The sequence below is a fragment of the Pecten maximus genome, chromosome 6 (genome assembly GCF_902652985.1).
Source record: "Pecten maximus chromosome 6, xPecMax1.1, whole genome shotgun sequence".
NCBI classification, from domain to species: Eukaryota; Metazoa; Mollusca; class Bivalvia; order Pectinida; family Pectinidae; genus Pecten; species Pecten maximus.
In genome coordinates, this window is record NC_047020.1 from 32,347,108 (window position 1) to 32,374,808 (window position 27,701).

Consider the following 27,701-nt stretch of genomic DNA (forward strand, 5'->3'; position numbering starts at 1 on the left):
CGCGAGCTGACTGAAGGCTTAACGGTTGGACCTGTAAGGACGGACCTGCTGTTTTGTTGTTTTGTTTTCAGACGAACATTATCAAAGATTTTAAAAGCCTGTAGTAACATGAGATGTTCGTCAAGATATTTATATTCACTTAAAAACAGATGAAGCAGTCTGTCCGCGTAAACGAATTCAAACAGCACATTAGGCCTATTTGTTTTCCAGAAACAGGGAAGTTTTACAGACTGCGCAACTGAGCTGGTCTTATCGTAGATATCATGATCACCGTTATTTAGAGAAAGTTACAGGCTTCATTGTAAAACCCATGGCAGCACTAAACGTGAGTAACGCTTTAACATTATTAGACAAAATTACATATATGCAATATTATGACAAGTTAGCGTTTTAATGTTTGTGTATGTACCACTTTCGTTATCCATATATTTAACATGCGGATGTAAACAAGTTCAGTGGAAAACAGTTGTTTGGCAATTAATGATGTATAAGTATTATTTATAAATCTTCAAATAACTATGTTACTTAATAAATAATCAACAAAAATATTATTCAGTTAAAATTCATGTCACAAACGCTATCTTAACACAGCGTCAGTTTCATTATTTCAGTGAAAAAGATTTTGGATTGTGTGTTCGCATAATATGTTTTCATCTAGTTAAATTCGTTTTATCTATAGAAAATATTCCCTAAGAAGAAAAAGGGTTAAATCTTAAAATGCACAAATATTGAATTAGATTCCTGAATGCTATTAATGTCAGCATCAGATGATACTACTTTTATTCAGCCTCAGTTTTCTCTGGCCCTGTCACCATGTCTGGTGTAGGGTCCCTACACAAGACATGGTGACAGTGCCAGAGAAAACTCCCTACACCAGACATGGTGACAGGGCTAGAGAAAACTCAGGCTATACATGTACTTATAAATACTCATTACTACATGTACAAAACTGAATACATTGTAAATTAAATTTCTCTTTAATAGGATTCCAAAGAGGATACAGATAGTAGCTTGAAAAGGAGCAAGTTTTCTAGATCTTTAAGTTATTCTGGTGGCAAAAAGAGTGCTTCATTCAAAGCCAACCACTCAAGTAGTTTTACTGGTTTGGAGGAACTCCAAAATCTAAATGAAGCTAGAAAGAATGTATTTGATGGCATATGCACACATCTCCGAAGCCTACATAATGAGCCTTTGTCACTGAGAGATTGGGAGCAGTTTGAGGTAAAAATGTTAAATAAATTTGAATTTAGGTTATCAGGTTGGCGCCAAGCAAATTGTCAGTGTGATATCATTTAGTACAAGCTATCTATAGATATGTAGCGAAACTGGACTGGGTGGATCATCGGCGACCAGGTAGCTCAGTGGTAGAGTGTCCATCTAGAGTTCGGTCTGTCTAGAATTCGGAGGGTCCCGGGTTCAAACCCCGGTCTGGCCGCGATAATTTTCTCCTCTCCTGTTACATAATTGGCGAGCTTGCCTACCCTTGTTTAAAGCTTTAGGAGTATGCTTAGCAAGGGGATATCCGAACTTTTGGTCTTCGGGGGCGAAGACTTGAAAAAAGAAGGGAGGAATGTAGTGGAACTGGACTGGGTGGATCATCGGCGACCAGGTAGCTCAGTGGTAGAGTGTCCATCTAGAGTTCGGTCCGTCTAGAGTTTGGAGGGTCCCGGGTTCGAACCCCGGTCTGCCACGGGCTGCTACATTTTTTCCTCTCCTGTTACAGATAGGTACTTAAGATCAAAGATATTCCAACAATGATATATGACTGCACCAATAATCTATCAATATAAAAATTCTGTATTAAAGATGTTATGTAAGTTGGACAAATGACAATGTGCATCTGGTTGTTACAAAACTTAACATTCTGAGAGTGACTGTGAGTTTATTATAATTGTTGGTCAATGTTAAATCTAATGACTATTGCAAGAATTGGAGTACATATAATTTGTATGCGACCCTGATCATGGCTACCTGGTAATGTTCAAGCGTAGAATGACATAAAGTATTAGCCATGGACAGGTACAATTTAGAACAGATTAATATGTTCTCAAAAAATGGATATTAGGGGCATGCTGGTGTTGTGGAGATGGACTTGGCTGAGTGCCAGACTGGCCAGGTAGCTCAAATGGCTATACATTACCTGCCCGGAGTTCTGTACAGGTTCCTGGTTTCAGTCACAGTCTAGTCATCGCTTTTCCCCCTTCCTGTTACATGTGGCACCCAACTTAATACCGGTGTATGAGGTATTGGGTGTCATGTGTGTCTTCAGGGTCGAAGATTTAAATTGTTGAAGGAGGGAGGAATGAAGCAGAACTAAACAGGGCTGATGGCGGGTGGTCTGAGGGCAGCTTAATTTGTTAGAGCATCTGTCTAGGTTTTGGAAGTCCCCAGGGTTTCGAGCCCTGGTCTGGTTGTTGCATTTTTTTCTTTCCCCTGTTACACTAGGACGAAGTGCTTTTAATTTGGCTAAAATGAATGACCTTGATCTATTTCTATGGTCAAACCTGTCGGATGGCTTAAATCATCAAAATATTTGTTGCTAAAACCAAAATCCCTTAGTTATATCAGATTAAATTTGACAGTCCTAATTACCAATAGCTGAATAGAAAGTGTCTTAATTTGGGTCCCACAGCCACCACCTGACAAAATCAAATTTGAAAAGTCTTAAAGTTTGATATAAACAGGCCAGCAATTCAAATCAATGTGTCATTTTAGAATAAATTTGACCTTGATCCATTTTCATTTTCATAGAAGACGTACAGTACTAGTAAAATAATTAAAGTGAGTCAGTACAGGTCCTATGAACCTTTTTGCTGCCCTTTTTGTCTGTCGTCTGTTGTCCATCCTGGAACAATTTCATGTGGGGTGGTCGAGTGAAACAGTGGTAACAGGTGCTTTTCACCTATGCGACTGGGGTGGTAACAGGTGCTTTTCACCTATGCGACTGGGGTTCGATTCCCAGATCAAACATGAAAATTAAGGTATAGAGTCACCTGCCCCTCCGAGTGGGTTTTCTGTGGATAATCCAGTTTCCTCCCACACTATGACCATCACACGCTTCCATCTGTGCCAACAAGTGTGATTAATATAAGTTGATATAACTTGTTAAAAATGGCAATTGTTGTGAAATAGATAAAGTTTACATTTTTACAACAATTTTCATGTTATCATTGTTTCTCAAGAAGTACTGGAAGGAACTTTCTCAAAACATATTAGGAATTCATTGGTCTCTAGTTTTGCTAGTATAATTTTGAGAATGATTGAAAACACAGAAATACCCAAGATATAGCTATTTTGAATATATTGCTATGGAAGTTTTAAAAAATAAGACTAATATTACCATATATGACCTAATTTATAAGGGCACCCCTACCTTTTTTTCCCAAGAAAATAAACTTTTGACTAAGTGTCAAAATTGTGTTAAAAAGTAATAATTTATGTGAAAAAGTTTTGCTACTTTTTGTGTTCAATTTTCTTTAGCAAAATTAGTCACTTGACAGAAGTCTTCACCACATTGTCTAAGCTTAATACAGTTTATTTCAATGATATTTAATCTAAATAAATGATCATGAATAGGTATCTTCATCCTGAACATTTTTTATAACCGAATATTTTACTATTTCCACAGCCTTGGGTTTTCTGTTATAAGGTATATTCTGTTTCATAAAACTTTTAGAATAAATTAGGACAAAGACGGTATATGATGACACATCAAATAAAGAGACAAAGGTTTTATTACAGGTTTGGTGTATCAATGATGAGGAAAAAGGATTATCAAACATCACAACTTCGTCTGAGGCAGCCGATGTATACCAGAAATGTAGGCTGTTAATGGTGGATTTGTATGGACAGTTACCAGATAAAACAATCTGGAAGGAGGCCAAGGTACGAAAATATATTTTGAAAGATACTATAAAATTGATAGAGAATAAATCCAATGTAATTAAATTTCTTGATCTGTTCTCCCATTTTGTATCATAGCTGATCATGACATGGGAGCAGAGGTCAAGATATGTTTTTCTTATTAGATTAAAATTAAGCATGGTATGTATGTATTGGTAAACAGGAATGATCTAAATAGATTATGAACTGTATAAAAGTATCTATACCTGTTCAGTCTGAATATGATTCTTACTATCTATTGATTTGCTTTGATATACAGTTGTAGCATAATACTGGAGTGGGCTGAACGCCAATGGCACAGAAGCCCAAATGATTAGAGCATCCATCTATAGTTCAGAGGTCACCGATTCAAGTCTTGGTCTAGTCGCTGCATTTTTCCTCTCCTGTTACCTATAACATCCACCTAAATACCCACAGAGTTGGTATAGGGTCTTGTGTCTTCGGGGTGTAAGACTTTGTTGAAGGAGGGAGGAAATTAGCATAACTACACTGGGCTGAACATCGGAGGCCAGGTTACGCTCAAATGGTTACAAGCGTCAATCTAGAGTTCGGAGGTCCCGAGTTTGTGTCCTAGTCTGGACACTGCATTTTTCCTCTCCTGTTACACAGTGTACTGCTAGGGGTGAATGATATATCTATCTTTTGCCGCTGGTATTATATTAAAGTGCAAAGATATTTCAAATCATCCAGACCAATACCCAGTATAATTGTAAATATAATGTACATATGCCAAGAAGTAACCTTTCGCAATTTATTTTCCTTGTTTTATTAATTAAGTGTTTTCTGTTTTGTAGGAATGGTATATGGCTCTGCATTCTGGTTCCTCTCATCAGAAGAAAACTCATGATATGGTGATCATTATTTGTTTGTTTTATTGTTGAATGTGACCCATTGAAATACATTGATGAAATACATCAACATGTATAATGTTAATTTAAGATGATGCACATGTGCATATTGCAAATTTGTTTCACCTTTGAATCAATTTATCATGTGTTAGAAAAAAATACCTTACTAGTTCTAATGAAGCCTTGTTTCTAGAGGAATCTGTTTGGCCTCACTTACAGAAATGAACAGCCTCTGGCAGCCACCGCAGCAATATTGCAGCTCTAGTCTGATTTGTGTGTAGTTCACTTTGCTGCTCAAAGTTTGCTGCTGACTTTGTGACACTAAAGCCGCTTACTTTTTGGCATAAAAACTGCCATATTGCGGCTTTTTTTATGCACAGATGCCATCCACTCTGTGGCATGAAAGCTTCATGATAGTTGCACATATGGGTTTGCTGCACATATGGGCTAGCTGTTTTTGACAAATACTAAGAAAAATCTAGATAAAGCAATTACTTCAATTCCTTATTGTTGCAGACAAGTAATATATAATTATATATTGAATAATTTGAGGTCAAAATATCCCATTTTATTCAGTTATGAATCTTTTCTATTTCCTCTAGCATCAAATTGCAAATAATATAGTCCTGTGATGCAAGCTTAAAGAATGCTGATGTATTGTGGCTTTGAATTAAAATGCAAATTGCAAAATCCAAGAATGTTTTTCTCACATCATCCATTTATGACTGAATAGGCTTCCTTAACTCTTCTCCTTCAGCAGCAGCCATTAATAACCAAATTGGCTGTTTGAAGTCAACCATTTTTAGCTAACCTGGACCGAAGGTCCGGTGAGCTTATGTCATGGCGCAGCGTCCGTCGTCTGTCGTCTGTACGTCGTCCGTCGTCCATCAAGATTTGCTTCAAATCGCTACTAGTAAAAAAAGTTTTTATTGGATTTTGACCAAATTTGGCCAGAAACATCCTTGGCAGAAGGGGAACAGATTTTGCATAAATGGTGACTCTGACCCCCCCGAGGGGCCAAAGGGGTGGGGCCCAATAGGGGAAATAGAGGTAATTCCTTTAAATCGCTACTAGTCATAAAGTTATGAATTGATTTGAACCAAATTTGGTCAGAGACACCCTTGGGGAAAGGGGAACAGATTTTGCATAAATGGTGGCTCTGACCCCCGAGGGGCCAAAGGGGCGGGGCCCAATAGGGGAAATAGAGGTAATTCCTTTAAATCGCTACTAGTTATTAAGTTATGAATGGATTTGAACCCAATGTAGTCAGAAACATCCTTGGGGGAAGGGGAACAGATTTTGAATAAATGGTGACTCTGACCCCAAAGGGGCCAAAGGGGTGGGGCCCAATAGGGGAAATAGAGGTGATTCCTTTAAATCGCTACTAGTCATGAAGTTATGAATGGATTTGAACCCAATTTTGTCAGAAACATCCTTGGGGGAAGGGGAACAGATTTTGAATAAATGGTGACTCTGACCCCAAAGGGGCCAAAGGGGTGGGGCCCAATAGGGGAAATAGAGGTAATTCCTTTAAATCGCTACTAGTCATAAAGTTATGAATGGATTTGAACCCAATTTTGTCAGAAACATCCTTGGGGGAAGGGGAACAGATTTTGAATAAATGGTGACTCTGACCCCCGAGGGGCCAAAGGGGCGGGGCCCAATAGGGGAAATAGAGGTAATTCCTTTAAATTGCTACTAGTTATTAAGTTATGAATGGATTTGAACCCAATGTAGTCAGAAACATCCTTGGGGGAAGGGGAACAGATTTTGAATAAATGGTGACTCTGACCCCAAAGGGGCCAAAGGGGTGGGGCCCAATAGGGGAAATAGAGGTGATTCCTTTAAATTGCTACTAGTCATAAAGTTATGGATTTGAACCCAATTTTGTCAGAAACATCCTTGGGGGAAGGGGAACAGATTTTGAATAAATGGTGACTCTGACCCCCGAGGGGCCAAAGGGGCGGGGCCCAATAGGGGAAATAGAGGTAATTCCTTTAAACCGCTACTAGTCATAAAGTGATGAATGCATGTTCTAAAAACAATTCTTGAGGTCTTTCAGACCTTAGAGAGTCTGGACTTTATTAATCTTTAAAGCAGTGCGGATTCCCACACTATAACCATATATAGCATTGTTAGAGATTTACAAATAAAACAAATTGAATATGAACATTATTTTGACATTTGGTCTAATCCAACCAGGTGAGCGATACAAGCCCCATGGGCATCTTGTTGTTTTTACAAAGGATCATGGGAATACCCACATTTTCTGTCTTGTTGCAGTGATATTGTGGTAAACTCAATGATTTGCTGTTTAGAGTTGTTCTTGTATAATCTATGGCACCATTTCTGTAGACAGACTTATAAAGTAAAGTTTCTGGCACAAAACCTGCAAGTTTTCAAAATATTGGTATTGCTATAGTGCCAGATTGATGCTACTTGCCTCACTAACCTGCTCGTTAATGTCATACTATATTACAGCTATATTGCTGCACAATTAAGATTTCTGTAATAATGATAAGCCTGAACCAACTTATTGGCAACATTTGAGTGTGTTTAAACACTCTTTAATTGTTTTATTTTGATATTCATTTCATCACCTCAGTCTTTAATTGTTTTATTTTCATATTCATTTCATCACCTCAGCCATGCTCCAAAATCATCACCATTAAATCCATGAAAAACTCAAGGATGAGTTCTTCCCTGGAGGGGGAGTATGTCACCCTGGTAAATACTAACTGCATGCTGCTGAGCCATCTGCGGGGAATTTCTCTAATTTCTTTATTATTTGATAGAAAGTTAGGTTTTCGGGGTTAGATCACTAGTTGGGTCATCAGAAATATTGATACAGCAAGAAAAAAGCATTAACATGTGGACAAAATCATTGAAAAAATGTCAAGTATTAAATTTTCTGCATGTACATTGACTCTTAACAATTTGAAGTAATTTGAAGTAGAATTAAGTAGAATATAAACAGCACAAACAGAGACTGGAGACATGCAGTATGATTTTAATATTGAAATATTTTGTTTTGAAAGAGGGAAGATAAACATCATTTGGAAGAGATTCCCATGGACACGACAGAACCTACCAGGTAAAAATCGTCAGGAGGGAACAAGAAAATTTTATAGAAATCAGTACCCTATTTGAGTATTTGTATCTTTTTTTTTGGGGGGGGGGGGGGGGGGGGGGGGTGACCCATAAATAATCACTATATTTTGTATCATACTTGTACATTATTTTAGAATAATATCAGTCTTTTAATCAGAAGTTGAGTTGAAAAAAACCACATACTCTTAGGAATCTTATTTTACATTATCTTAAGTTTTGAAAATCTTTAAGAAGTGAGTAACATTAAATCATTATCTCATTTCAAAGAAAAATTTAAAGCTATTTGGAATATTTTTCACTAAAATTGATAGAATTCTAGACTTTTAGGTACATGTGTTTAATTAAATACAGCTGTTCAGAGTATTGTTCATGATATTTGTGTACTTTTCCTTTTAAATCATAAACAGATAAAAAGTAGTATAATTGTATTTCTGAATGACTGTAGCAAACTGAAGTTTTTGGAAGGACAACATCACTTGGAGATTCCGACAAAGAGCGAGGACCCTAAAAGCAGGACAATGATAGCCGTAGAACAACTCCGACAGGATATGTATGTATAAACTGAATAAAGGATTATATGTATATTACATAGATTACTGTATTTATCCTCATATAAACCCCTCCTCTAATGTGAAAGTTTAGTACTGTATTTATCCTCATATAAACCCCTCCTCTAATGTGAAAGTTTAGTACCGTATCTATCCTCAAATTAACCCCCACCTCTAGTGTGAAAGTTAGTATTAAAGTTTGATTTTGATTTTGATATGATAGTGTAATAATAATTCATTATTCTTTTGATGTATTCTCATTATAATTGTAAAATGCTATTATAATGACAGGGGAAATGATATGGCCGAATTAAAAAAGAAAGTTGAGAATTTAGAGAAGGAGAAAGAAGGATGGCATAGAGAGAACCTGGAACTCACAAGGTAATTTGATTCCCTTTGGTCGCTTAATGTTGTGTGTAGTCTCTACTGTAGACAAACAATAGTCTTTCTCAAATCGTACAGTAGCTAAAGAACATGTACATGTACATATGTAGCATTGAGAGCTATGAGAAGTGCTGAAAATCTCAAATTTACATCAAACCAATAAAGATCATACAATTTTGGGCATCAAGTATGATAATGTTATGGTAACTTATACCAGGCACTGATTGGGTGGTTAATCCTCAACAGCTTTTGTCATTGCGGTAAGAGTGTCAATGTAAAGGTCATTGTTATATCGTTTATAGAAAGTGTTTTTATCTCTCAAATTCTTTACTTTTAGAACATTTCAAAAAAGTTCATACAATGCTGAAATCAGTAAGTAAATTCTGAACACTTAATTTTATATTGCAATGAATTATAACAAATATTACGATATAGTAAATTATTATTTTACTGTATGTGTCATGTAGAAGAGGATACGGAGGAAATACATGGAGACAAACTGATGTTGGTGGTCAACAAATGGATAGCGTGTTTGTGAGAAGGTACTGTAATATTGTCAATTTATCACATACCGATATCCTGTCATCAGTGTCATATACCAATAACATACCTACCCTGTTATCAGTGTCATAACACCAATAACACATCTGTCCTGTCATCAGTGTCATGACACCAGTAACATACCTACCCTGTTATCAGTGTCATGACACCAGTAACATACTTACCCTGTTATCAGTGTCATAACACCAGTAACATACCTACCCTGTTATCAGTGTCATGACACTAATAACATACCTACCCTGTTATCAGTGTCATAACACCAGTAACATACCTACCCTGTTATCAGTGTCATAACAACAATAACATACCTACGCTGTTATCAGTGTCATAACACCAATAACATACCTACCCTGTTATCAGTGTCATAACACCAATAACACATCTACCCTGTTATCAGTGTCATAACACCAATAACATACCTACCCTGTTATCAATGTCATAACACCAATAACATACCTTCCCTGTTATCAGTGTCATAACACCAGTAACATACCTACCCTGTTATCAGTGTCATAACACCAATACCTACCCTTTTATCAGTGTCATAACACCAATACCTACCCTGTTATCAGTGTCATAACACCAATACCTACCCTGTTATCAGTGTCATAACACCAGTAACATACCTACCCTGTTATCAGTGTCATAACACCAATACCTACCCTGTTATCAGTGTCATAACACCAGTAACATACCTATGCTGTTATCAGTGTCATAACAGCAGTAACATACCTACCATGATATCAGTGTCATAACAACAATACCTTCCCTGATATCAGTGTCATAACACCAATACCTACCCTGTTATCAGTGTCATAACACCAGTAACATACCTACCCTGTTATCAGTGTCATAACACCAATACCTACCCTGTTATCAGTGTCATAACACCAGTAACATACCTACACTGTTATCAGTGTCATAACAGCAGTAACATACCTACCCTGTTATCAGTGTCATAACACCAATAACATACCTACCATGATATCAGTGTCATAACACCAGTAACATACCTACCATGATATCAGTGTCATAACACCAATACCTACCCTGTTATCAGTGTCATAACACCAATACCTACCCTGTTATCAGTGTCATAACAACAATACCTACCCTGTTATCAGTGTCATAACAACAATACCTTCCCTGTTATCAGTGTCATAACACCAAAAACCTGCCTAACCTGTTATCAGAGCTGTAATACCAATAATATGGTTTCCCTGGTAACCATGTCATATGGACTTTTTTGTAGATCCTCACCTATCCCATATCATGAGCAGGAACACCAAAGTTCTGTTGGAGAAAACCAAACATTTGTGGAACATAAGGAACGAGATATGTATGTAATAGTATAACATAAGGAACGAGATATGTATGTAATAGTATATGTGTACAATATCATGATTTTACGCCAAGAGTCGAAACTTTGCATTTTGTGCATATCTTTTTTCTTCTTATACCTGTCAGATTAATTTTAACTGTGAATGGAATCTTTCAGTTTAGGCTGGATGATTTGATCCTTTGACTACAATACTATGGTATTTATAGTGTAATAAATAACAGGGTTTGGAGGCAAAAATAACATATTGCACTAACATGTAATATGCTGTTTGCCTGAAAAGCTGTAACATTATATTAAATTACTACATATTGAGGTAATTCTGACACAGTACTATAAAACAACAGTGTTATTATCCACCTTTTGTTGTCTGATGTAAACTCTATTTAGATTTAGATTAGAATGAATTACGGTACTTGTATGTGTTATCCCCATGGGTGCGTTTCACCTTTTGTCGGCACTCTAGGAACTTCATTTGAAAATAGATATCTATTAAAGTTTCAATGTTCGTCAAATGTTTCAGGATGCCAAGGTCAAAAACAAGGTCACTTACTATTTATAGAAAATATTTGTCAGCATTCTAGGTCAAGTATAGACTTACTCAAATGAGTTTGTTTTTCAGGGTGCCAAGGTCAAAGACAAAGTCACTGTTACTATTTATCACCTGCCATAGTTTGCCTTTTGCTGTCTATATGGTCAAAATTGCCCTATATCTGTGATCAATTATGTATCCGTACACAATTCTTGTAATCACTATTTCTCGAGAAGTATTGAATGAATATTTCACAATATAAGTTCCCCTGGGGACCTAGTTGTGTGCATTCAATTTTGAGTCTGATAAGGAAAAGAAAATGGCTGACAGTTGGCCATATCTTGGATCTCGACGGTAAAAGCTTGTTATCCCTATTTCTTGAAAAGAACTGGGAGGATATTTCTTAAACATCACATATTTGATCACCTTGCACCTTCCTTGTATATGTAAGATGGTAAACAGCCAATCAAAACAATTAAAGGTTACATAAAGTCATACAGTAATGACAGTTTGTGTATCACAGTTTTCTTATTTTTACAACAGCGACAAAAAATTAGAGGCCCTCCGAATGGAATGTGAGCAACTTACTCGTGAGAATATGCAGAAAACCCAGGAGATTAACAACCTGAAATTACACCAAGAGAAAACGTCAAACAGGTAATCACTTTGATACCTCTAGATCAACTCATTGTGCTTCATCCGTCATTGCGTCTACTGTTTGTAAACTTGTTTCATTTCAAACTACTTCTTAAGTTCCACCAGTGGGACTGAGTTCTAACTGGCTAGATATGATCTTGAGATGGTTCTGACCAAGTATTTTTAGGTTGATTGGAAATTCTTCTCCACCAGTTCTACTGGTACCATTGGTCTTGGTGGGGATGCTAAGAAAGGGAAACCAACAAAATGTGTTTCTTCTTGCTTGTAATGAAGTATTCTATTCTTTTCCATTTCCATTTAATTTATTAGAAAGATAAAAGTTACCATGATCTGTATTGATGCACAAAACATTTCTTTCATTTACTTTAAAAATAATTTCAATAAGAAAGAACAATTAACTGGTTGACTGTGGTAGTTTATGAAAGAACAATCCTAAATAATGAAAGTATGTGTATACCACCTAGGAAACAAAATCAGAGGATGGAATATATTTCAAAGTCATGTGATAACCATCAATTAATCAGATAATACTGTTATGTATACATGTAATAACATTTCAGGTATTGATTAACTGACAGAATATGGTATCAATCTGGTTTATCTAATTCAAAATTACCATCCATTAAATTATTCCGTGTAATCTGAGTGTCCAGACACATTATCACTCTCCCTCCACCTCTGGGTTATGAGTTCGAAACCTACGTGGGACAGTTGCCAGGTACTGACTGTAGGCCGGTGGTTTTTCTCTGTGTACTCCAGCTCTCCTCCACCTCCAAAACCAGGCACGTCCTTAAATGACCCTGGCTGTTAATAGGACGTTAAACAAAAACAAACTGAACTGAGGGATATTTTAGTACGTGGGAGGACTCAAGTATTCACTGTAATTAACACAAAACCATATTTAATAATCACATTGAGAGTAATTACTTAGTCTTTAATTTTATTCAATGAAAAAAAATGGTTATATGGTCCATTGGTAACGTGCTTGCCTTTCACTTGGGTGGCCGGAGATTGAATCCCTGATCCGATGTGTAAAGTCATTGGGTCGCATGCCTGACCACAATGATTTTCTCCTGGTATGCTGGTTTCCTCCCACAGTAATAGCAGCACTCAAATGCTTCCATCCAGGTCAACAAGAGGGATTGATATAAGTTGATAACTTGTTTTGCAATTGTTGTAATAAAAAAACAGCTTCTTGTCAGATTATTCCTGTGAAAACTATGAACCACGGCCTGGAAAAGCTTGACAACCAGCAACCTATTAAATATGTACTGGTTAATTTGGCTTACTTTTTAAATGTATTTTTTGTTTCTTTTTCTCAGGGTGGAAGAATTGGAAGGAGAATGTGGACAATTACACATGGATATGAAAAATAAAGATATCCACACTGAGAGAGAAATAAGCAGAAGGTATATATGATTTAAGGCTACAATGGAACAGGTAACGTGTACCACAGTACTGAAGAGCTAATCTACAGTCCATATATTTGTATTAAAAATATAACAAATATGGACAGCGGGTTTGGAGTTTTTGCCAGGTTCCTTTGCCGAGGAGTTTATATTATAATAATAATAATAATAATAATAATAATATTTATTGTACAAAAAAGGCCTCCAGCCCATAGTACCATTACAACATTAATTAGTTAATTGGCATCGTCATAGATAGACATATAGATAAGTAAACACCCAGCATCAGGGCGCAGTATAATTTTACATGTTATGTATCACTTGTGTATTCAAGTATATTAACATTCATATCATATATCATATTAGTTATATAATAATAATGTATAACATAATACATATGTATAACTTGTAATTTGAATAGTAGTATCACACATGTAGTACATATTGTATTTAAATAAAATGTTCACTTAGCTATTTAGCATCTCTATTCTTACATCGTTTGCTTTTTTGATATAGATAGCAATATTCTTTATCATAGTGGCATTCTCCGAACGCAGTATTTTGACGAGGTTTGACATTGTTGGACTTGTATAACACCACGACGGCAAAAAGTTAACTCTAATGTCTTTCAGTATGGGACATTTCAGCATAAAGTGCAATTCATCCCCTACCTCCTTCATATTACATATCTTACAAGTTCTTTCATTCCGAGGAGTATTATTTTTCCTACCCGTTTCTATCTCCAAGTTATGTGTAGAGCATCTCAGGTTTAATAATGCGAATCTAAGAGTGAATGATAAGGTATTTATGCACTTCTCCGTTTGTAAAGCAGGTTTTATACAGGAGTATAGTTGGAGTTTATATTAATGTCATACATCACTGTGAAATTATGTTTAGTTTTAGAACACGATGATAATCTACTGAAAATTTGATACCAAGTTAATAAATATTTGTGTGTTTAATACCATTTGTACGATTTAGAAAGTTCCTGAATGGGGTGTTGTCAAGCGAGTCTACATATTAGTTGGCCTACTTGTGCCTTTTTGCTATTGGAGAGATTTTATTTTTGCTATCTATCTGTTACCAAGGGAACAAATATTGATATGTTTCTTGTTGATATGATTTCAGTAAAATCTTACACATATCACAGTTTTAATTGAATTCCCAAATTTGATTTATTGTTTCAGTCATGAAGAGTACAAAAAATTGCAGAATGATGCTCAAAATAAACTTTTATCCAGAGATAAAGAAATCCAACGCCTGGAGGAGGAAAAGGCAGACGCATTAAGAAGGCAAGTTGCTACTCGATAAACAGACATGTAGTCATGATGTTTAAATTACCGTAATTAAATATAAGATCTTTTTCACATCGCTATCATATAAGATAACCCCCAATTTACGTCAATCATGATTGAAGAGGGCAATCTTAAGCTCTGTTTACTGAATCAATTCTCCTGTGGGGTCAAGTTTAAACTAAGGTGAGCCCAAGAATTAACCACTGCAAGACATAAAAGTTAATCGTTTATGGCGACTATTAGAATCTTCATTTAACTTGAGGACTGTATGACTGAGAAATATCCAACCAGAGGGGTGAAATTCTTGGTTGTCTATAACCCAAGGTTTTGTCAATAGTTAAAAAGTCACGAATATGATCCCAAGGTTGGAGATTTTTCTGTCACATTCTCAAGGTAGTGGATCTCCCATATGAAACCATTTTAATTATGCAGGGTCCAGTTGTTCCAATATTGAAAAAAAATTGTAATTAGTGAAACATAACGTTGATGTGTCTCGTGCAGAGGTGGTCAAAGGACTGGTGACCTTTGTTTAAAACCTGGCATGAGGCATGACCAATGACCATCAAAATGTGATCAAAACATGATCTGATGATACTATGGGACAAATATGAACCAAATCCATTGGGGGGGGGGGGGGGGGGGGGCATGTCAAGATACATCACTGGTATTTGGAGTGGGCTATGACACGACGGCACGAATGCACATTGCTAACACATTGTTGGGCATAAGAACGAGACCAGGATATCAATTTATGTTACAGAATTCCTCAGAATGTATAATTACATAAATACAAGAATGTATTCTTGATTTTTTTAGATTGAGTACTTTAGCAAGCGCGAAACTGTCTGACAATAATCCTGACATCACAGATTTGAGTGATATGAACCGGCCCCAGAAGATTGCGGAGAAGTACTCCGAACTGTACGACAATGAATGGACTGACTCATATGAGTATCTCACCTCAAATGGTCAGGATCATAAGAAAGCAGTGGCCATCCTTCTTAATATGTTAGAGGTAAATGTTGACATCCTCCTTAGTACATGTATTACTTTTATAACAAAAGACAGCTGGTGAGCTGTTTTACTATCTGACATCAAAGTGACGATTTTGACGCCTGTCAAAATTTTCTCACTGTGATGAACCTCTAACATTGTCAGAGTATTACATGATGTAATAGAGGTAGAATTTGGGTCACATCATGCAAATGTTATCATAAGGAAATTGGGTATATGGTCATACATGTAGTTTTATGTTGGAGGTGTCAAGATATGATGTAGGCAAATTTTTCTGGCATTTCAAAATTGTTTGGCATGAAATATGATGTAGAATTGCTTGATGATATATCAAATATATAATTCAGTAAATAACTGAAGCACTTGGGCCCAGTTGTTCAAAAGGTGATTAGCTTAATCACTTGATTAGTGAAAATCTCATTTCTCTTTTACTTCAAATCATATGTGTGAATATTCTTCAAAATCAGCAAGTATGAAGAGACTGGTACTGGTAGGTGGTATAGTTTCAGAAAATTTTGTCAAATAAGTTTTACCAGAAATTATTTTATCAACATTTTAATATTAATTAATTTGTTGTTAAACTGTGATTAGCTGAAACACCCTTTGAACAACCGGGCCCAGGTGTCTGTCTTTTAGTCTAGATGTGAAAGAAAAATACTTTTGTTCATTTGTAAATTTTAATTATTTAGGGAATATTGTAGGTAAAGAAATAGACACTGTAGATACTCAATATTTAGATAATTACATGTAGTTTGTGTCCCAATCATCAAAGGTGTGGATGACATCTCATTTTCCTGATTTCAGAGCTGTTTTCAATACTGCAAGGCTGTTGGCAGACAACAGTATGATTACCTTTTCATGATTGCTTGTTCTCCATCTTTTGACCAAAAGGTGAGTTTGATCAATTTTACGTGACTGTTTTCCTTAAAGTTATAATGAAATCACTTCTCACATAGTTCAAATGTGTATTCAACTCAAATTAATCATAAAAATCAAAAGAAACATTTTTTTGAATGCAAACCAGGATGATCAGCAAAAAAATAATCCACTTGCTTAACCCCAGTCATCGAATTCATTCATTTCCTTGAAATAAACTTTCAGGAGTCATTGTATCCAGATTAAAACAATTAAGTTTGTATACCGGTGTAGTATGGTATTTTGACCCCCATGATAAATTGACCCCGGGGTCAAAATACCATTATGGTAAAATGACCCCCCCTATGGTAAAGTGACCCCCCCCCCCCCATATTAGAGTCACTAAAAACATGATTTTCATATATCATTTAACATATTTTCATTAAAACAATATTGTATCATTATAAACAGAACAAATTTCGATGGGTAGGTTGACTATAGAGTGAAATATAGGTGAATAGTTGATGGAGAACATCAATGGAGAAATAAAGCTTTTTTATCATTAATTTTGGTAATGGTAAGTGACTTATTTTCACAAAACCTTTATCAGTATACATCAATAAAAAATTCTATAAATTTCAACAACAACAAAATTGGTCTGACTTTGATGAGTCGTTTATGCTTTGCTTGGGGGAGGGGGGGGGGGGGGTCACTTTACCATGACTATGGTAAAGTGACCCCCTCCCGCCCCTCCATACACACCTTCTAAGTTAACAATATTTAATTTCTTTTACTTCCATTCATTAAAATATACATAAATAAAGTCAAGAAAATTGGTCTTGGGGTAGGTGATTTTGATGAGAGTTATGTAGAGAGGTTTGGGGACGGGAGTCACTTTACCATGATTATAGTGAAAATATTTTTTTGTGGATTTAATTGTTTTCACTTAATATTTTCCAATAAACCTCAATTCATTAATCTATACATTTTAAAAAATTGAATTGAATCGTTATCAGTGAATTTAATGTGAGTCTTGTAATGAGGGGGAAGAGGGAGGGGGGGTCATTTTACCATGGCCATCGTAAAGTGACCCTCCCCCCCCCTCCCGCCCCTCCACACACACCTACAAAGTTAACAATATTTTATATTGTGTTGGTTTTTATTTTTTAAATTAAAAATTAATTCAGTTAATCAATTGAAGTAAACTACTAAAAGATTTAGCAAAAAACTATTTCTTGATGGAGGGGGAGGGGGTCACTTTACCAAAGCCAATCCAAATCATGTTGCTGTTAATGTATAGACCTGCCACAACTTGAAATGATCTACCCCAATACAATTCTGTTGATACTTCATGATCTGATGTATAGAATAATACTTATTTAACCAAAATGTTCATTAATTTATTTCAATTAATTAATCAATCTATATGTGAGAACATAAAGCATCTACAAAATGTTTGGATGTTGACATTATAACAACAACAAGTGATGTTAATGTGAGTCATGTGAGGAGTGGGGGAAAGCGACCCCCCTTCCTTACATAACTCACATCAATATCAATTATCTCAGGCCAATTTAGATTTGTTATAATGTATAGATTAAGGAATTAAGGTTTATTAAGAAAAAAGGGTAAAATATTTTATTTCATTATGGATATAGTAGCGTAGTAAGTAAAATTGATTAATATACATATATTGATCAATTTTACTTATTACACTACCATATATCACACCTACATGATCACATCAAAAACTTTTCTTAGACAAATCTTGTTTTGTTATGATGGATAGTTTAAGGAATTGAGTTTTTTTTTTTTTAAATATTTTGTGAAAAAAAAGTCAATCACAAAAATGGCCATGGTAAAGTGACACCCCCCCCCCCCCCCCCCCCCCTTCCTCCCCCTTACATGATCACATCAAAAACTTATCTGAGATTAATTTAGTTTTGTTTTAATGTATAGTTTAAGGAATTGAGGTTTTTTAAAAAAGTATTTCATTACGGTCATGGTAAAGTGACCCAAACCTGCCCCAGCTTTTGCAATGATCTACCAGAATCTAATATTGTGAATACTTTATTTTTTGTGAAGTAAACTTGTTATAAAATTTAGGTAAAAAAGATATATCAAAGTATTGTAAAAGTAGTGGAAGGGAATGAGCGGGGTAGGGGGGGTCACTTTACCATGGCCATGGTAAAGTGACCCCCCCCCCCCCCCTTTCTCCTTACATGTACATGATCACATCAAAAACTTACCTGAGATAAATTTTGTTTTGTTTTGTTATAATGTATAGGTTAAAGAATTGAGGTTTATCAAAAAAAATGTAAAAATATCTTGTTTCATTATGGTCATGGTAAACTGACCTCCAACTTCCCCAGCTTTTGCAATGATCTACCAAAATCTAATATTGTGTATACTTTTTTTTTTGTGAAGTAAACTTGTTATAAAAGTTTGGTGAAATAGGTATATCAAAGTATTGTAAAAGTAGTGGAAGGGAATGAGCGGGGGAGGGGGGGGGGGGGGGGGGGGGGTGTCACTTTAAGTGACACCCCCCCCCCCCCCCTGCACTTGCATCAAAATCACTTATCTGATACAATATAGCTTTCATTAAAAAATATGTTAAATGATATATGAAAAACAAGTTGTTTTTTTTTTTTGGAAGGGGGGGGGTCATTCTACCATGAGGGGGGGTCATTTCACCATAATGGTATTTTGACCCTGGGGTCATTTCACCATAATGGTATTTTGACCCCGGGGTCATTTCACCATGATTCAAAATACCATGCTACACCGGTAGACTGAACCCATTATCCATTTTCGGAATCAATAAATGAGCAAATCTAAAAGCCATTGATTATTATTGATATGTTTGAGAATATGTTTTAAAACCATATATCAGAGATTTATCCACTGAATCATAACAGTATGGTTGTTTTCAGATAATCTAACATTGCACACATAAAGCATTGTTTATAGATTTGTAGTTCATTCCCTCCTCCCAAACATCGGTTTGTCCATACTTCCATCCTTTCACAATTTATCTTGTCTGGGTCTAACTCCTAATCTTGTCTGGGCTCAACTCCTTATTTTGTCTGGGCTCCAACTCCTTATCTTGTCTGGGCTCCAACTCCTAATCTTGTCTGGGCTCCAACTCCTTATCTTGTCCAGGCTCCAACCCCATATCTTGTCCAGGCTCCAACCCCATATCTTGTCCAGGCTCCAACTCCTTATCTTGTCCGGGCTCCTATTCCTTATCTTGTCCGGGCTCCAACTCCTTATCTTTTCCGGGCTCCAACTCCTTATGTTGTCTGGGCTCCAACTCCTTATGTTGTCCAGGCTCCAACTCCTTATCTTGTCCAGGCTCCAACCCCATATCTTGTCCAGGCTCCAACTCCATATCTTGTCCAGGCTCCGACTCCTTATCTTGTCTGGGCTCCAACTCCTTATCTTGTCCAGGCTCCAACTCCTTTTCTTGTCTGGGCTCCAACTCCTTATCTTGTCCTGGCTCCAACTCCTAATCTTGTCCAGGCTCCAACTCCTTATGTTGTCCAGGCTCCAACTCCTTATCTTGTCTGGGTCTAACTCCTTATCTTGTCTGGGCTCTAACTCCTTATCTTGTCCTGGCTCCAACTCCTTATGTTGTCCAGGCTCCAACTCCTTATGTTGTCCAGGCTCCAACTCCTTATCTTGTCTGGGCTCCAACTCCTTATCTTGTCTGGGTCTAACTCCTTATCTTGTCTGGGCTCTAACTCCTTATCTTGTCCTGGCTCCAACTCCTTATGTTGTCCAGGCTCCAACTCCTTATGTTGTCCAGGCTCCAACTCATTATCTTGTCTGGGCTCAACTCCTTATCTTGTCCAGGCTCCAACTCCTTATCTTGTCTGGGCTCCAACTCCTTATCTTGTCAGGGCTCCAACTCCTTATCTTGTCTGGGCTCCAACTCCTTATCTTGTCTGGGCTCCAACTCCTTATCTTGTCCAGGCTCCAACTCCTTATCTTGTCTGGGCTCCAACTCCTTATCTTTTCCGGGTCTAACTCCTTTTCTTGTCTGGGCTCCAACTCCTTATCTTGTCTGGGCTCCAACTCCTTATGTTGTCCAGGCTCCAACTCCTTATCTTTTCCGGGTCTAACTCCTTATCTTGTCTGGGCTCCAACTCCTTATCTTGTCCAGGCTCCAACTCCTTATCTTGTCCAGGCTCCAACTCCTTTTCTTGTCTGGGCTCCAACTCCTTATCTTGTCCTGGCTCCAACTCCTTATCTTGTCAGGGCTCCAATTCCTTATCTTGTCCAGGCTCCAACTCCTTATCTTGTCCGGACTCCAACTCCTTATCTTGTCCGGGCTCCTACTCCTTATCTTGTCCAGGCTCCAACTCCATATCTTGTCCAGGCTCCAACTCCCTATCCTGTCCAGGCTCCAACTCCTTATCTGGTAGGTGATCCAACCCCTTATCTTGTCTGGGCTCCAACTCCTTATCTTGTCCGGGCTCCAACTCCTAATCTTGTCTGAGCTCCAACTCCTTATCTTGTCCGGGCTCCAACTCCTTATCTTGTCCAGGCTCCAACTCCATATCTTGTCCTGGCTCCAACTCCTTATCTTGTCCAGGCTCCAACTCCTTATCTTGTCCAGGCTCCAACTCCTTATCTTGTCTGGGATCTAACCCCTTATCTTGTCTGGGCTCAACTCCTTATTTTGTCTGGGCTCCAACTCCTTATCTTGTCCAGGCTCCAACTCCTTATCTTGTCTGGGCTCCAACTCCTTATCTTGTCTGGGCTCCAACTCCTAATCTTGTCTGGGCTCCAACTCCTTATCTTGTCTGGGCTCCAACTCCTTATCTTGTCTGGGCTCCAACTCCTCATCTTGTCTGGGCTCCAACTCCTTTTCTTGTCTGGGCTCCAACTCCTTATCTTGTCCGGGCTCCAACTCCTTATCTTGTCCGGGCTCCTATTCCTTATCTTGTCTGGGCTCCAACTCCTTATCTTGTCCAGGCTCCAACTCCTTATCTTGTCTGAGCTCCTATTCCTTATCTTGTCTGGGCTCCAACTCCTTATCTTGTCCGGGCTCCTATTCCTTATCTTGTCTGGGCTCCAACTCCTTATCTTGTCTGGGCTCCAACTCCTTATCTTGTCGAGGCTCCAACTCCTTATCTTGTCTGGGCTCCAACTCCTTATCTTGTCCAGGCTCCAACCCCATATCTTGTCCAGGCTCCAACCCCATATCTTGTCCAGGCTCCAACTCCTTATCTTGTCCGGGCTCCTATTCCTTATCTTGTCTGGGCTCCAACTCCTTATCTTGTCCAGGCTCCAACCCCATATCTTGTCCAGGCTCCAACCCCATATCTTGTCCAGGCTCCAACTCCTTATCTTGCTGGGCTCCAACCCCTTATCTTGTCTGGGCTCCAACTCCTTATCTTGTCTGAGCTCCAACTCCTTATCTTGTCCGGGCTCCTACTCCTTATCTTGTCCAGGCTCCAACCCCTTATCTTGTCCGGGCTCCTACTCCTTATCTTGTCCAGGCTCCAACTCCTTATCTTGTCCGGGCTCCAACTCCTTATCTTGTCTGGGCTCCAACCCCTTATCTTGTCCGGGCTCCTACTCCTTATCTTGTCCGGGCTCCAACTCCTTATCTTGTCCGGGCTCCAACTCCTTATCTTGTCTGGGCTCCAACTCCTTATCTTGTCCAGGCTCCAACTCCTTATCTTGTCTGGGCTCCAACTCCTTATCTTGTCTGGGCTCCAACTCCTTATCTTGTCTGGGCTCCAACTCCTAATCTTGTCTGAGCTCCAACTCCTTATCTTGTCTGGGCTCCAACTCCTTATCTTGTCCAGGCTCCAACTCCATATCTTGTCCAGGCTCCAATAGCTTATCTTGTCCAGGCTCCAACTGCTTCACTATAAGTTGTCTTCATACTTGGAGCATTAGTTCACCCAGGTGAAGAGGTGTGTCATGTAAGAGAATTATGTCACATTGACCTACATTTGACCTACATCAAAGAAATAAATGTTTATGCATTATTTCCTGTACTACTCGTCACTGGAACTTCATGCTTGGGGCTTAGGTCAATCTGGTGTGGCAGTGTATCAGGTATCAAATGTAGGTAACTCTGACCTACATTTTCATCTTTGACCTACAATGAAAACGTCGGTCCATTCTTTGCATATGGTTTTATATTTAATGGGTTTCTGCCAAAATTGCTCTGATATTAACATATTACATTATATGTACTGGGATATAATACAATTGAAGGAAATAAACATCTGTTTGGTAAGGACAAAGACTTGGGACCTGCCGGAGGTGCAGTACAGATGGTTAGACAGATGATCACTCAGAAAGTTGTAGAACTAAGAAAAGTAGCATTTCAACAATCGCTTAAAGCGATCAGGCAGGTATGTACTTCAGCTTCAAATTTTATTTATGTCAGGTATGTATTCAACTTCAAATTTTATTTATGTTAGGTATGTACTTCAACTTCACATTTGTTAGGCTTGTGACTCCTTTTCACAAAAAAGTGACACATCAGAATAGGAAATTGAACCTTGGTCCTGATTTCATCAAGGTTCCGTTAACATAAGGAAATATCCTTTACATAAATTTCCATAGGAAAGCATTATTGGAAAATAAGGAAAAACTTTTTCTAAAGTCCTATAATGCTCTCCTATGGAAAATTTCTAGTTTAAAGAATTTCCTTGCGTTAACTGAACCTTGATGAAAGTGAGGCCTGGTCACCAAGGGAAAAGGGGAGTGTCTGTTAGCCCTTCACCACCCAACAAAACAACTTATAAACCTAATTTGCATAAAATATTCTAGGAAACAGGAAAAGAACTGTAGTTATAGTGTTATAATAATGTTTGACAGAAATACATACACTGTACATATATATATATTTCCTTTCACAATTATTTTTATCACAGACGTGTATATGGAAAGTTGGTGTTTTATCAAACCACAACATAAAGTGTTTATCTGGATTATATTTACTGGACTCTCGTAGATCACATATACATGTCGAGAATATCAATTACCGGTATATGACGTCATTTTGGTTCCATGCTCACTTAGGTTAACGTAGGTTTGCATGTTGACTTGACTGTTAAACGCATTACACCAATCATTTAGCTGATTATGATTTTCAGGAAAATTGCTTATTCAAGTAAATAAATAAACAACAAAGAAATTCAAATGATATATAGAATTAGAAAATTATGAAAACAAACTCTGATATGTGAATACAATTATGGAATGCATTCATATTGCCAATAGATACAATCAGATGGGTATTCAATGGTTAAATAAAACCATGCTAAGTAGTTCTCTGCTAATATTTAATTTTATATATCCAGACATACAAGACGGACAAGGGGAGAGATTTTGTCCAGTGGACAAATAAGGAGATCTCGTTATACTTGGATAAATGCCTCGAGGTTTCCTGGTTGGCATGTATTCAGGATCCACCTCTGGAAATTGTTTCGGACTTTCCTCCCTTTTCCAAAGTTGATTTAAACATCGTTCGGAAATACACCAAGAGTGGAGAATACGTTGACTATGTCATCTGGCCAGCTTTGTTGCTTAGCGACGATGGTGCGCTTTTGTCCAAGGGTGTAGTTCAATGTACATCACAGTTCAAGGATGATGGCGCCCATCCACCACCGGCCGACCAGCAAATGCGACAACGTAACTTCTCCAACCAGGATGATTACGTACATGTGTAGACTGTTTAAGTCATTGAACAAGGATTCTTAGGATGATCATGGACATCAGAGTTTGTTTGAATGAAGACTAGAATTAATTATTATACAATAATGATTTTACAAATAGATCATCTCAAAATAATTTTCGGAATGAATGGAAGCATTAGAGGTTGATTGGTATGATTTCAATAAAAGAAACACCAATATTGCAATTGTACAATACTCATAAATGAATCATTTTCTTGTAGATGGGGCTGTGATACCCCAGTCAATTAGAGCGTGTCGTCCACATAACCTCCAAGGTGCATGGTTTCACACTTTCTACCAGTGGCAGTCTGCACTTCATTTCAAGATCCATCTTGGCCGGAGGTTTAGCTAAAACTTGCCTGAAAGGCTCCTGAATAAGTCTTGACTAAGAGTTTTTATTTCTGGGTTGGTCAGATAACCAAGATGGCCACTATGGCTAACAGTACCACTATGCTTACTTCTGAGTATGTATACTACAATAGTACTAGGGTAAGATGACAGTTAAGGCCAATGGGCCTCTTGTTGGGTAGTAAGTTTGATTTTTTATAAAACTTCCAAAAATGTACCCCCGAGATATTTTGAACCATCATGTTTATCACAATACCTTAACATTTATATCTGTTAAATATTTATAAATTTCAAATTATACCATCTGTCTTCTTATGACTCTAGATGTGTTGAGGAGGTTAAACACCTAAAACGAAACTTATACCATAATCTTTTAATACACTCCTATATTCACATGACATCAATTATTATTACTGATATCTATTTAAATAACTGAAAAGTTGCAAATACAATAAATATATTTTTGTATATACATGTATTTTAATTTGAACTTTACAGCAAATTTTTTGTATATTTTAATCTGAATATTATATTTCTATATACATTGTACATGTACATTTATTTGGTCATCTGACCTGAAGGATCAGGATGACCTATAACCATTGTGCTTCATTAGTTGTTATGTGCCATATGTACCAAACTTTTCATATTACCAACTTCTCAAGTTCCACCAGTGGGATTCAGCTCTGACTTACCTGAAATGATCCTGACCAAGTATTGTTATTTTAGGGTTGGCCAAAATCCAAGATGGCCACCATGGCAGCCATCTTAAAAACACATTTCAAAATTCTTCTCCAGGTCACTGAGTGCCATTGATCTGAAATTTGATAGGGATGTTAAGGAGTGGAGCCAACAAACATTTTTTTTTTTTTTTTGGTTTCGTCAAAACCTTCACATGGCAGCCTTTGCAAACATTTTGTAACATGATTGTGCAATCATGGTTTTCCCTGAACACTTATTTTAAACTTCTTCTCAAGTTCAATGAGTGTGATTCAGATCTAACTTACCTGAAATGATCCTGAGATGGTCCTGATCAAGAGTTGTTACGTGGTATTTTTCGAGTCGTCCAAAGAAAAAGATGACTGATATGGCTAACAGTATCACTATACTTGGTACTGGGTATGTTTACTACAATAGTACAAACATCGATAGAGTCAGATGACTGTTAATGCCCACGGACCTCTTTGTATGTACATTTCTATGGTTTTTCATCACACATCTCATTTCACAAGGCTGAGTTTGTGTAGCCAAATGTATTTATAACCACTTTGTATATCAGACATGATTTTGAGATGAAAATAAGCCAAATATCAGGCCCTGGTTAGAGAACCTTCGAAAACTCTTTGTTTGTTAATGGAGTTAAGTTCTTAATTCTTTAATTAGATTTCTGTTCAAAAGCATTCCTACATTAATGGTAATTTCAGTTAGGCAAATCCTTTCCAAGATGGCAGACGATAGAATTTTTTTACTAAAAAATAATTATGCATTCAAAAATAGGGGATAGGCATATCCCCAAATATGGTTCTAGTATGCAGTGAAAAATGTGAAAGGAACAGGGGTGGGGTTTGTAGGGGGTGGGCTTATTCTCGAGCATGGGCTTATACCCTGTGAGATATTCATGTATGAAATTTCTTGTCATATTACATTCTTGATGCACTGTGTATATCAGAACCTTTATTATGTGATGTATAGATTTCCTGATGAACTTAATGTAAGGCTTTATCAATAAAGAATCCTACATAGACATGAGTTGCTCTTAAATGTTTAGTACTCAGTTTTGATGTGAAAATGTCATGGTTAGAAGAAGGAACACTACATTATCGATATTTGTAGTGAGGGATTCAAGTCAGAGAAAACTTATGGATGTTAAACAACAGTAGGTGATCACGGCAAATATGCTCTTTACGGCACAGTTATTGTAGTTAAGTAATCAATTTTCACTCTAGCAACGAGCTGTCCTCCTGCGTTAGACTTCTACATGTAATCTAAATAAATATATTTCATTACATGTTGGGGTTGGCGATAATTGTATAAAATTAACAATTCTGTGTTATATAAACGTATTTGTAGATGATAAGACATCCTCTGACACAATGTAAACGATGGAGGAAGTTGTACTTAGTGTTCCCTCGACTGCCGTGTATTATCAATAACTTCGAAGAGCCTCTTTGTCATGAGTGCCATTAAGAACTGTGCGTTGTCGATTTGCGATTTACATTTTCGACTTCTCAGAAACCCCTGTACCAATTTCAATGAAATTTTGCAGAAACTTCCCATGCCATGGCCAAAGGTCAACCAACATTGTGAATAATACGGTCCCCAGCCCTCAGTGGACTGAGCAGTTGGTCAAAAGGGGGTCAAATTGGCTGAAATTTCAAAAATGATTTAAGCCTATTTGACCCATGTGACCTTGAATATAGGTGAAGGTCATTAATTTGAACAAACTTGGTAGCCCTTCAGCCTAGCATGCTACAGACCCAATATTAACTCCTTGGGTCTCTTGGTTATTGAGAAGATTTTAGCCTACAAATGTATTTGACCCCTTTGTTCCGGAAGAACGTCATGCAAAGAGCTACGTAGTTTTCTAGGGTTGTGTTCGTATTACCGACGTATTCTCTAGCTGACAAAGAAAAATGGACCATTAAGTGGACCGAAGAACATTATTACGCGTTTATCGCTCTTAAACATAAACTAACAGATTCGGAAATAAACGATTACCCGATCAAAAGGGCACTTTTATCCTCGATACTGATGCGAGTAACTTCGTGATAGGTGTTTTTCATTCAAAAATCCAATCGCAAAATGGAAATCTGGTTGAGCGACCGTTAGCGTTTGCAAGTAGAACACTCACAAAGTCCGAAAGAAGGTATCGTGTTACCAGACGACAGTTACTGTCAGTAGTTTACTTTATAAAACATTTTCTCTATACGGCAAGTAGTTCAAACTAAGGGTTGACCATGCCACTCTCAGATGGCTACTCTCTACCAAAGATTCAGACGACAAGACTTCGAGAGGTAGAAACCCTCGATACTTATCAGTTTGAAATTGAGCACATACCCGAAAGGAGATGTCCTTATGCAGTCTCCATGTCACGACAGCCTTGTAAACAATGAGGGATTGAGGATGATAGCTACGACGACGAGACGACAGAAGGTTTGAAAGCAGCAACACCAACGACATCTTCTGGTCAA

At 37.4% G+C, this 27,701-nt stretch overlaps 1 protein-coding gene across 3 annotated transcripts; it reads left to right on the top strand.

Annotated features, from left to right (window-relative positions):
- Nucleotides 1-26,254, top strand: LOC117329549 (putative leucine-rich repeat-containing protein DDB_G0290503). Of its 3 annotated transcripts, XM_033887543.1 has the most exons (17): nt 1-325; nt 985-1,221; nt 3,742-3,885; nt 4,698-4,754; nt 7,398-7,478; nt 7,790-7,845; nt 8,308-8,412; nt 8,702-8,791; nt 9,262-9,336; nt 10,608-10,694; nt 11,770-11,883; nt 13,206-13,292; nt 14,480-14,584; nt 15,404-15,602; nt 16,406-16,492; nt 22,717-22,833; nt 23,788-26,254. In XM_033887543.1, exons 1-17 carry the CDS (start codon nt 311-313, stop codon nt 24,154-24,156), a joined length of 2,025 nt encoding a protein of 674 aa, XP_033743434.1. In that variant the 5' UTR covers nt 1-310; the 3' UTR covers nt 24,157-26,254. The 3 variants fall into 3 exon arrangements, with proteins under 3 accessions (XP_033743434.1, XP_033743436.1, XP_033743435.1); XM_033887545.1 differs by lacking the exon at nt 10,608-10,694; XM_033887544.1 differs by lacking the exon at nt 7,398-7,478.
- The last annotated feature ends 1,447 nt before the right edge of the window (nt 26,255-27,701 follow it).

Bases quoted from the DNA above. Each gene is read 5' to 3' on its own strand.
- LOC117329549 (XM_033887543.1), top strand. The intron at 7,846-8,307 runs GTAAAAATCGTC...GAATGACTGTAG, and splicing joins GACACGACAGAACCTACCAG to CAAACTGAAGTTTTTGGAAG. The intron at 13,293-14,479 runs GTATATATGATT...TTATTGTTTCAG, and splicing joins GAGAGAGAAATAAGCAGAAG to TCATGAAGAGTACAAAAAAT.